Genomic DNA, 12,426 nt, shown 5'->3' on the forward strand with positions numbered 1-12,426 from the left:
AATTAATCATCAAAGGCTTGCTTCTTTTAAATTAAGAGTTATAATACTAAACCATATTGTCATAAACCTAATGTTATTTAAAAGGTTTTGCAGTTACTAAATGTAACACGTAGCCTACATTTTGTATATTACAATTTAACTTACAATTTAATTGACAGTTCGTATATTTGTAGGTCACAAGTTGACTATAGCTTGATATGTTGAACAGTAGCTCTAGTTAGCACATATAATCGACATTAGTGTAAATGGATTAATGCAGGCAAGAAAAAGATGTTTCTGTACAGTAATCAGCGACCGATAGTACAAAGAAATAATATCATATGAATCACGTTTCCCTCTTTATATATGATACATTACCTGTACTTGTAGTCAGTTAGCGTCCATAATCAAAAGCCTTACAAAAGGTTTTATGAAAAGAAATAAAGCATATTCTCGTATTAAAATTACTGGCGGACAGTACGAAAATGGACTATATATTATAATTAATGACTATACTGTCACAACTCGACCCAACACTTCGGCTATCTAGATGGTGGTGTGTTGTCGGGGTAGGATCTTGACGACAACCCCTTACTATTAGAGGAGAGTTTCAAATTGTGTTCTATCTTCTCAGTTTTCTAATTGTAATTCACTGTATATCTGAAAAAATTTTATTTTTTTAAACACATTATGTCTGTACGAATTTTAGGAAAACGGAATCCATCCGAAAAAATGCAGCCGTTCTGTTCTAAAGAAACTGTTAGGATGATGTCTAAATCTTCATTCCTCATATAACAATAAAGCAGCCCTTAACAATCTCTTACATTAACTCATTTCTTTTTCACTCCTAACAACAATAAAACAATTTGTTCCTTACTTACGCACGTATCTTATGACGCAGTCTTGGAAACCAATCAAATAAATTCTGCTGCATGTTACCAACAGCTAAATTGGCGCGCTTTTAAATCACACTTTAACTAAATTACAGCACATATATTGCGTGTCTAGCAAACCACAGCTTTAGTAAAATCATTATGAAAACTGTTTAGCTTTCCTATTTTTACCTGAATTGTGAGTATAGCAAATTTCAGCCTTCTAGCTAGTCTGGTTAGAGAATTACTGATGAATCAGTGAGTGAGTGAGGGCTTTGACTTTTTTGTGTTTAGTACTAATTTTAGTCAAGTGGTGACATAGCCTGTGGTGTCATATATTTAAGCTGTTGTCACCTTCACTAGAGACATGCAGTCTTCAGAGGACAACTATGTATCCCTCAGACTTGATGCTATGTTCCTGGCAGTACAATTCCTAACAAAAAATCTGCTGTCTTGTCTAAAAGAACCATCATTAATAGGACTATAGTGACTATTATGAAAAGGAACAATTTGCCACATCCTTAGGCATCTTGTTCTTCTTTTTCAGAAAAAATCAAGAAAATACAAAACATTACCAGCCAATGTTCTTATACTATAATCATCTACTATCTTATCTGACAAGCATCTTTCATTTGATACTAACTACATACTCGTACTTTGCACTTTGCAGTGTTCAGTATTTATGTACCAATAGATTAGATTTCTGCAAGATTCCATAGGACAATTTTGAGGCAAATATAAGTAAAGGAGGAGTGTTGTGGATGAGATTATACCTCCTTTACCTTAAGTTGCTTCATTAGCCATGGCCTTTTATTCTACCCAATTACCAAACACTGGGTCAAGTTTAAAACCATCAACAAGATACTGACTTTTCTCATTATCAAAGTGGCAACTTTCTAATTACTATGCCATAATCATAACCAATCAGCTAACATCCTATTGTAGCATTCTACAACTTCAAGAGGCCTCCCTTGATATGCTATGTTGTCCGACTAAACCACACATTCTATTCTTTTTCAGTGAGAAGAGACTACGCACATAATCTTCTTTGGCCATCACCTAACTCAATGTTCTTTTCTCTAAGATGAAAGTGACAACTTCCACACCCAACACGGCCAAGATGTTACTTAATTGTATGGTCTATAATCTTAATCCATGTTTTAATTTGTTCTTCTTTTTCAGAGAGAAGCAAGAGGGTCAGTTACGTTCAAGATAGTGCCCTCTTACAGGAGCGCTCCCCCTCCGTGCGAGGTAAAAGTAAGCTTCATTCTTTGTTTCCCTTTCCCCTTGATTTGGCACATCTGGGGATATGCACAACAACTAAATACTCAACTAAAGCTGTAAAGTATAGGTTAAAAGTAATAGGTTGGTAAAATTTGAGTCACAAATAACCATTTGCTTATGCGATTAGCACCAAATTTCGCTTTAGCTTTCCACAGTTAAAATGTATTATACTGTACAGTAAAAATGATATCATAACAATCATAACATTAACATAAGTAAGAATTTCGAATCAAATTATCCAATCAAGTTTGAATTGATTCCGCAGATTTTAAATTTATTACAGTGAGAGATGTTGTACTTGATGCCGCTACTCTTGGTTCCGGTCCGCATGGGTTTTCAAATTGCTCATATGATTTTAGTAAAATTGTCTTAAACCATCTTAAATAATTAAGGTGACAATTTTGATTTCAATTAAAAGTAGTCCACATCAAAAAGTTTAATCCTTATCAATTTGCAACATTGAGTAATTTGTAACATCCTACATAAAACACATTCTTATCATCCGCTAAGTTATAGTTGCAACTACCGCTTTAGTGACTCTCCTAACAGTTTTACTATCAGCATAGACACATAGAATAAATATAGACTGTCGAAGGAAGGTTCCGCGATGTGCCACGAGAGCATGCTCAGTATGCTCACTGTCTGCTACCAGCACTACCACCCTTGCGAATGAAATGCTACAAACCTATCAGACCCACTTTTCAATATGGGTAAAGTTCAAAATTTTGAAATCCCATAATTTTAACAGAAAAGCCCATTTTTTTAATCCCGGAAATTTTTAAAACACCGAAAAATACCGTAACAAACTCCTACTCCCTGGATTCCTGGGAATTCTCCAGAAGTTGGCAACTCTGGCTCCAACTACCAACTTGTCATGGCAATGTTCGCTAGTGCTTGACGCTGCAGCAGTGTGCGCCGAAACTACACGGCACTCCTAGTTTGGACGCCAGAATATATGTTAACCGCAGCACTGCCGTCGGTCTATATTTAATTCTTTTGTCTATGCTATCAGTTTCTTCTGTTTTCATTCTTCCTTTAAATTTAAAGTAAATGCAACTTATAGCCAGAGCTCTGGTTAATCCCTTCTTTGATTGTCGACTGCAATAATTAGTACAGCTGGTTGTTAAGATTCTTCTTTTCAATTAAAAAAAAAATATATTTAAACACTTATTGCTTCTTTACACTTATTACTATACACTTAGACTTATTTTTTTACGAATTCCAAAGAAAAGTTTTTAGTTCCCTCGGATGGTATTATTTGATTTATTTGGGTAGATATGTGTTGCATAAAAACATCCTTTTGTGTAGTTATAATTGTATTCTTATTAAATATAATACATTTCCATCTCATTACCGATAGCTTTAACAATGTTTTTTTATAACTTATATTCATTGAAAAAGTGGTTAATTTTGCATATTTATTTTCTTTAATAAATAACCACAATAGGTTAGAAACATAATTCGCTAGGTTTTTTTTCTAATTTGTATCATTGACTCTCTGATTCAAAATTTTAAAATTGTTACATTCATTAGTTTAACATAGCTCCTAAGAGTTTTGTTTTTGACTTAAGATGATTGTAAAAATAATATAGTAGTACTGAAAACTAAATCACTTTTTGTTTGTTTTATTTTTTAACTGTTTTTCACGTTTTAAAATAATTTCCTAGTCAAATTTATTCTCATTGATTAACTATTACTAAGCAGTTACTCTAATAATATCGAGTTTAAGAGAATTCAATTGTTTGGTAATGGAGTACAGATATGGTTTATATTTGTGACATTTTTACGTTAAATCTTTTTAGATAGTTTTTATTAAAAACTTAAATACTTCTTATTAAAACATTTGGCTTTTGCTTTTACAATTTCCCAGTGGTTTTTAGTGACCAGTTTTAAACTATTAGTTTTATATTTATCAAAATATGTTAAATTTCTGCAATAGTTTTATAATACTTTACATTTAACAAGTAGACCTAAAATTAAACACTTTCAACTTCCAGTTAAAATGTTTGTGATAAAAACGTCCTTTAATATATTTGTATTTTTTAAATTTATTTAATATTTTATTAGTATTTAATTAATATTCAATTAAATATTTAACTATTCCTTGTAATAGACTACTTTAGATTAACTAAAAAATACAAATACACAAATATCTCAAGTTAAATGGTAAGAAAATAACTCTATTTTCTCTAGTGAGGAGTGTGTAGAAAGTGTTAAAGGATTATTTTTTATGAAAAACTATTTTGATAATGGTTGAGCTCATATGGATAAAATACAATGTTATCAAAAAGTGTTTTTATGTATATAAAATTAATTGTATAATACATGTTAAAATAGTTCTCCTTGGGTTATATTATTGAGGAAATTTGACATAAAATTTACATTAAAACTTTTGTATACTTAGACGACAAACTCATATTCGCAATTATACACCAGTACCAATAATTGATGAACGATCAGCCATCTAGAGAACTTTTGTCAATGGTTATAAAAACTAATGTTTACAATATAAAACAATAGTACAAAGTAGTAATAATTTATCACATAAGTTGTCTATACTGTATTGGACTTTAAATGTATCTACAAAAACTTGAAACCCCCTTTATTTAAATTTATAATTAACTACTGTATATTAAAATCCATTACTAATAGGTTTTTAGTTGCTAATTTAATTTCACGAGGAATATAGGTAGTTTATTTAATAGCTACTGTATTACTAGATTCAACCAAGAAATAAAGTGGAACATAAGGGTTGGGTATTTTTAGTGTTGTGTTTTGTGTGCATTACCAATATAATACTTAAATACAATCTAATCCTGATGTTATGCTTTAAGGCTTGTTATCTACTAGTATACTAGTTGGTATTGTTATAAGTTGCTCTTTACTGCTTTAATGGCTTAATAAGGGTTTCTTTCAAGAGTTTTCCAGTTTTTAACTAAAATCTCGAAATTGTCATTACAATTTTATTAGATGAAAAGTATAAGATTGTTTCTTAAAATTTAACAGAGTTTTAAATATGTATCCAATTGTAATTTTTTACATGGAAATTGGGTTTTTGATTCCTTATCATATGCAGTCACAGAGTAAAATTTAGGTACAGTACTACCTTTAAATGGAAAAAATTATTTTCCTTATATTTATTTACGATCTATAGTTATCTTTATATTTTATGGGATTAAATTCAAATCAAATAAAAATATACTTTATTTGTAGTTTGGTCAAGAAATTACAATGGCGTCATACATACAAGTGTACACTTGTGTTTACCTTCAGTTTAAACAAATCTTGTATTGTATTACCTGAAATTATCATGATTGCACTTGTTGCAATTTTACTTCTAAAAAGTAATTTACGTAGTAACCAGAATTATCTAAGAACACAGAGTATTATTATATAGGACTTGGTCTAGTAGGAGAGTGTATGACTTTGGTCCTTTATAGATCGTGGTTCAACTTTCAACAATCACAAAATAGCTTTCAAGTTTTAATGCTAATTCTTCATCATCTGACTCTGAACCAAACTTAAAACTGTAACTTCACCATCTATAAATATAAAAGAATATGTCTATTGGATTAAAAGAACCGTCAGCATTAGAGATCAGTCTCCAGAAGCTAAATTGAATTTATATTTTTAAGATTATTTAAGCAACAAATTGATTTGGTTAATTATTTAATTGTGTGTACATTTGTGGCTTCTTTGTAATGTTGTTTGCAAAGCTTTGCTTCTTATTCTTGTACGTTAAGTCTTAAATGTTTAGTAGAAGTATATTTAAACATCATCTTGTCATTATTTAGTCAAAGGAGTGCAATACTGTTTTAAAACTTTATTGTTTTCATTATTATGTACTTTTTATATCAATTAATGTAACTTGGTGATAAAAAAATGTTGCTCTGCAAGTTGAAGAAAGAATGCAGTTTGTTCTCAATTCATGTCAGTAAAAGAATCAAGATTTATACTGCAACATAACAGTCACAAATTGCTACAGTCTGCTTGTTTCTATGTACATCCATAACTAAGACTTAAACCAGACAGTAGCTGGCAAGACAATAGTAAATGTAAATGTTTTGTTGTTTAATCATAGACTATCCTACAGAAATTTAGAGTTACTGTGGTGTGCTTTACTTACTCATTTAATTTTTTTTACTATTTGGTTGACTTTTTAAAATGATTATAAGCTTATTGTGCTATCTAAAACTCAAATCTTTGAAAAGATGTAAAATTTATGTGTCACGTCTAACTGTGAATTAATATTTGCAATCTGTTATTAAAACCGGCATACTATTCATGAATCATGATTAAATTCAATTATGTATAATGTGATTGTGTGCTCTTGAGTCTCCAGAAATGAGCTGAAGTTGAAAATCATTAAAATATTCCATTAAGTGGTATTATTTTCAATTCTTTACCATACACTTAACATGAGACCTGTTTACTTAAAAACATATTTTTACAATTGTTTATCCTGCTATAAAACAATACAAATTTAATAGATTGAACAACCATACTTGGCTTTGATAATATATCATTTCAAAATAACCTTTTTTGTGGATACAAAATTGTTTTCATCAAGTACTCGTAAATTGTGTATAAATCACTTTTCATTTGTATGTTAGTCATTCACATTTGTCTTGTAAAATATGGAAAAGTTGTTAATAGTAGTAAGTTGTTGTTAAGTAGTATTTAATATATGGTAGTAGTTACAATCAGAGGGAAGTGACAAAATAAGTGCCTCTACCAATTAGTGTTTATGATAAATATTACTTTATAATATCATATTACCAAAACTTTTAATTCATGAACAGTGTAAATATATATATATGTTTACAATAATTAATAACTGTAATAAAAACCAATTTTAATTTAATTTCCAACTTTAACATTATGTTAATGTCTCTCTGGTACTTTCAGATAGCATAAAAATCAGTTCATTTATCAGTTCATTTTTTTTTTTTGTCTTATTGTAACCTTTAATATTTCTAAAAAAAGATTGCATGAAATATTTAAATGTTTTGTGGATTTTTCATCTGCAATTAATATTTTTAGTTAGTTTTTCACTAAATATTTTTGGTGAATCTTAACTAATAATTTTTAGTAAACATAATAACTGAATGCTGTGGTTTCTTTTACAAAAAAAATAAATCTTTGTAATGTTTCAATTACTATTTTAATTTTATAACTGTATTGTATAATGATGTGATATTGATAATATTATTTTATTTAAATATTAACGTAAGACTTCTCTATGTCAGAATTGAAGCAAAAATAGGTAAGGAATAATATATTTGGGCATTTGTTCATAAGTCTGCTATAAAGTAATACAACTAAAAAATCTAACATTGAATTGTCGTTACTAAACACATTACTTTTTTTCTCTGTAAGAGTTTCTAATTTATATTAAATTGTTTGGCATGAATTTAGTTAAATTAGTATACAATTTACTAGATAATTAAAGACTGGTTTTTAAACTAATTATCATACAAATTATCTTGCGTAACCATTTGGAGCTTTAAATATTACCCCAAACAATTACCTAAGTATATTTTGCAGTGCTTTTTACCACATAAAACTTACAAACTGTACTTATAAACTATTGCCCAACCAGTAAGCATTAATAGTTATTATTTTGTTGCCTGTGCATGTGCATCAATAGGCATGATTGATGTTTTATTTATTACTAAAAAACACTGAAAATCTTGGGTGAATCTCTTTTTAAAATTACAATTATTCTCAATGTAATTTTATTGTTATACTACTGAAGAGCCAGTATTAAATATTTTATTCGTAGGACCTTTTTGTCTGTTGTAATTATTTATGTTATTTATATATCTGGGTTTGAGTTTTTATTCAAGTTTTCAAAGAGAATAGCCTGGGTTTTGTTCATAATTAAATACATACACTTAATTAGAGAATTTACAACATTTGGTACACAAATTTATTTTGTCATGCAGCAGCACAAAAACAGTCGTTTCTTGTGTGTTGAGAGTCTAAAGTAGCTCTTTTATTCCTTAGGGAGTAAAAGTCAGCTGATGTAAACTCAGTTGTAAACTTGAATTTTAAGCATTCACATGTATCAAAATTATGTATCAATTTACTTAATTGGTTGTAGCGTTGTAGCTTATTTTTGCATTCTTGTCAATATTTCAACATAATGATAGTTTAATGTACGCTAACAGAATCATAATAATATACTAAATTAATTATGCTTATTTGCATTATCAAAACTGAAAACAAGCTGGAACTTGTTTTCAGAGGTTATCTTCACACAAAAAGTATTTTGTTTTCTAACTTAGTTTGTTAAATAATGTTGCAATTTGACAAAAAATATAGTTCATCACATGGGCAAAAAGGGTGTTTTAGCCCTCGCCCATTTTCCTAGTAAAACTTGAGCTTAAGGGTCAAAAAGCACCAGATATTTTTACTTCCTTGTAATAAAGTATACTATTTAATAAAAAAATCCATATCTTGGAACGATTTAATTAGTTACAACTAGTATAAAAAAATTATGCTTTTAAATGACCGTTCTTTTAACATATTCATTGGATTAGCAAAAACAATTTTTTAAATTTAAAAATACCAATCTTATGTACCGGTACCTATTTAAAAATTACTTTTTGTGTTTACATCTAATAATAGAAGCCTGTTAAAAACTTAGGATTTAGTAATCTTAGCAAAGTTTAAAAAATAGTCAATTACAATCTTTTTACCATTTACACTATTTTTCTCTATGTTCGTTTTATCTTTCTAACTTCTGTAAAATATAGCTTTAGGATTTTAAATAGCAAACCTACACAAATACACCATCATGAAAATACTAAAATATGGATACAAGAGGTTTTACAATTTTATTTTCAGTGTCGATAGAACCTTTATTTCTAGTTTAACATGTTGTTATATGTATGCATTTGCCTAAAGTAACTCTTGAACATGTATCTGGGTTTGACTTATTGATTATGCAAAAACCTGTGGACTGCATAATTTATGTTCGATTTGCAATTCAAGACGACAACGAGTGCTTATATTGTTTCTACTTTAGTGATTGCTTTAACAATATTGCTTGCTAACTAGGAAAAGGATAAGTCTATACTGAATGGGTTGATTGGTTCCTATTTTAAACTTTTTACTATTACTTTTTATAGTTATTAGACCCTTAAAATAAGCTATATAGTATTTAACACAAAGTCAGTACATAAAAAAATGCTTAAATAATTTAAAACTTAATTTCAACCAATATTAATTTTCCTTCAAATACTTGCTTACTCTTATTTTCGCCCAAAATGTAATAAAAACCACACAATTCTAATCTGCTTTGGATGTTCTTAGGTTTGAATCTTGTTCAAATAATCTTAACATGCTGGACACAATACATTTTTATCAGTGCTTTAAAAAAAAAAGTTGTTACTGTTTATAGGCCTGTGTTCTACTCAAAATTAAACTTAAACTAAATTTGCATTCAGTGTCAAAAGTCCTATTCGTATTCAAGTTATTGATCATATTATTGTCATATTATAAACCAATTACTATTGCTGGTAACAAAAACGTCTTGCCACATCACAGTACAAACATTGTTTTCATTGGCACAATCTTAGAGAAATATAAAATGTAGAATAGTTAGCGCCTATTGTCGTTTTCATTTCTAGACTATTAACTTATTATTTCAATCAAATTGACAAACTGTAGATTGGCAATAAGTCTAGTCTAGTAAGTTTCCTTAAAAAACTCAAGTAGGCTGCTAACTAATCCAATGTTTAACAATAAAAAAAGTTGGAGTAATTCTGTTTTAAAATATTTTTGAGTTTAGCATTCTTAGTTGAATAATTCTGTTTCTGTACATTCACTGTGTGTCAAACATACAAGATAAGTGGGATTTTTGCTTATCTTTTCCTCAGCAATGAATTGAAGCTGGTTGTTATTAAACTAGCATTCTGTATTTGCCATGTAGCTCTTACGCTTGAAGTGTTTTTCTCGCCGAGGAACAGATTATCCCTTCCAAAAGATCTCTCTTTGATTTTATTTAAGTTAACAATTCAAACAGCCGCTCTTCTCTAATTCTGAGTTGTTTTCTAGGTTTAATTGTAAAATATTATCAGAGAGCTAAATGATATTTGTATTTTTTCTAGCTAGACATATATAACAACTGATAAATATGATTTAATTGACTTTACTACAAGACTTTCACTGGGTTTTTTTTACTATGGGCTTTCACTTTATTAAAAAAGTTTAAAGGGCCCTTGCCATTTGACTGAGTCCGAGAAATACAGTAAAAAATCGATAAAGATATTCATATAAACTTAAAAGTTTGTCGTCCGGGGTGCTTCCAAAATATAACATCAGCGTTATTAAAAAAATATTTGTTTTGTATAGTTAAAACACTTTTAATTTGTTGGTAAATTTCCCATATAGGAAACAAGCTATTACCGTCGTAGGTCTTATAATTAAATATAGACCCGGGATCGTTTTACTTTTTTGTTTTGATGTCCCCAGAGGCCAAAAATACCTTTGGTTTAAATTTCTTATAATTTACATATGTGTCTGTTAGCACCATAACTGGAGTAAAAATCGTCTGATGAAATTGGGTACAAACGTAAAAACCAATATTTATTTATTTAAACGGGTTTTCGCTGATTGGAATATGGGAGCGGGGATTTAAGAGGTAAAAATTTGACTTTCCGATTTTTGACCCCCTTTCTTAACTATTTTGTAGACATTAAAAAATAAATAATCCAGCATATGGAAATGTTGTTTTACCCCTAATGGTCACGGGAAAATATAAATAAACTAAATTTAAAATTCCCATGTTATTTTTATAAATTGTAAACTGTCACATTTTGCTGGTAAGGTATGTATTAGCATTATAATATAATATAGATTTCATTTTATCTTTATGAATTTGTATAATACAAAATAGCAATAGGAAATCATTCCCAAATAAGACTTTCCCCTAGAAATTGATAAGGTTTACTCACCTTTGGCTCGCTGGGGGCAGGGCCCCCAGGCCCCCTTTAGTGTGTAGTGCCTTATTAGATTATTAGATTACTTACTACATCTTTGTAAAATTTCAAGTTTATAGCACGTTTCTAAACAGTTCATATTAGCATACCAATGAACAGTAAGCCACTTTGGAGCTTATTCCTCATAAGATTAATATAGGGGGTTCAAAATTAAAGGCCAGGGGCCTTTGAATTTAATTTAAAGTCATCAGACCACCTAGAAGTGGTCTAGATAGCACTCTCAGCATTTCTCAAGTCTCTATCAAATTTTAAACAGTTAACTCAAGCAATAATGGTGGTTTTTTATACATATGTGAGGGGAGAGTTAAAAAATAAGGATAACGTTAAGATTTAAAGATTTAAAGAGTGTTGAAACTTAGAGGCAACAATCCTGCTTCATGTCAAGTATTTTGCCTCTCTATATAACAGACTAAAATGCTGCTAACACCAAAAGGTTTTCTGAACATTTGGGTTGTAGGAAATACTCCCCCACCGCAGTAAACATATAGCATTCTCAGAATATCTCTTAGCGGTTCCCCTTGATCATAACCAAACCTTTCATTGTAGTATGAATAGCCTCCGGATTGTGAATAATAACTAATAATAGTGGTATAAATACCTGATTCTGCTATTCCAATTGTTGTATTCCACAACTAGTTTCAACCTGCTAAGAGGTCATTATCAGGTGTGTACAAGAAAGACTTCATATGAAGGTCGTCAGGATTAAAAGTTTATAACACACACACATTTTGACGGTTTTTTGGGCTACCTACTACGCCGGTAGCACAGGTCTTTTGAAGCTGCAAACTTGGTTTCTTATTTGTGGTATAGGTCCTACAACATACTAAAAAACTATAACTACTTGACCTTTTGCATGCAAGGCCTCTGTTTAATTTTTATCTTGACTGGACTATATACATATTATTCATCATTAAGTATTTTTGGTGCTAAACGTCCAAATAAGTTAACAGCCTGTATTTTACAGTGGCTAGAAACATTTTTAATTTTTTCTAAGATTAGGTTACCATACAATAATAATGAATTTAAAATAGGTGTTAGGGCTATCAACCCACTATTGTTCAAGTCGCCTCCAGTTCCTTGAGTGGTAGCATGTGTTGGCATTGCTTAACATGAAACCGCTTTAAGTTTTTCCTATCATAACTGCCATAAATGTGGGTTTTGAACAGAAACAAGACCTAATAGCTATGCATGAATTGGTTTTAGGCTAAAATAGTAATAAAATGAATTTTATTATCTCCTTAAAATACAATTAAAACATTGCTTATATACATCATCCATAAGCA

General features: G+C 29.7%; 1 protein-coding gene across 14 annotated transcripts in view; it reads left to right on the forward strand.

Moving 5' to 3' along the window:
- Window positions 1-12,426, forward strand: part of LOC128988473 (peripheral plasma membrane protein CASK) — a 266,450-nt gene that overhangs the window by 227,507 nt on the left and 26,517 nt on the right. For 8 of the 14 annotated variants that reach the window (XM_054409787.1, XM_054409795.1, XM_054409789.1 and 5 more), the window contains one exon: window positions 2,034-2,108. In XM_054409787.1, the coding sequence (XP_054265762.1) occupies window positions 2,034-2,108 (75 nt within the window). The remainder of the gene's footprint in view (window positions 1-2,033; window positions 2,109-12,426) is intronic. The other 6 variants (XM_054409788.1, XM_054409790.1, XM_054409799.1 and 3 more) reach the window with 1 other exon arrangement.

The sequence above is a fragment of the Macrosteles quadrilineatus genome, unplaced genomic scaffold, assembly GCF_028750875.1.
Source record: "Macrosteles quadrilineatus isolate MER2022 unplaced genomic scaffold, UCM_ALF_1.0 Scaffold_3__2_contigs__length_128488019, whole genome shotgun sequence".
In the NCBI taxonomy this organism is placed as follows: domain Eukaryota; kingdom Metazoa; phylum Arthropoda; class Insecta; order Hemiptera; family Cicadellidae; genus Macrosteles; species Macrosteles quadrilineatus.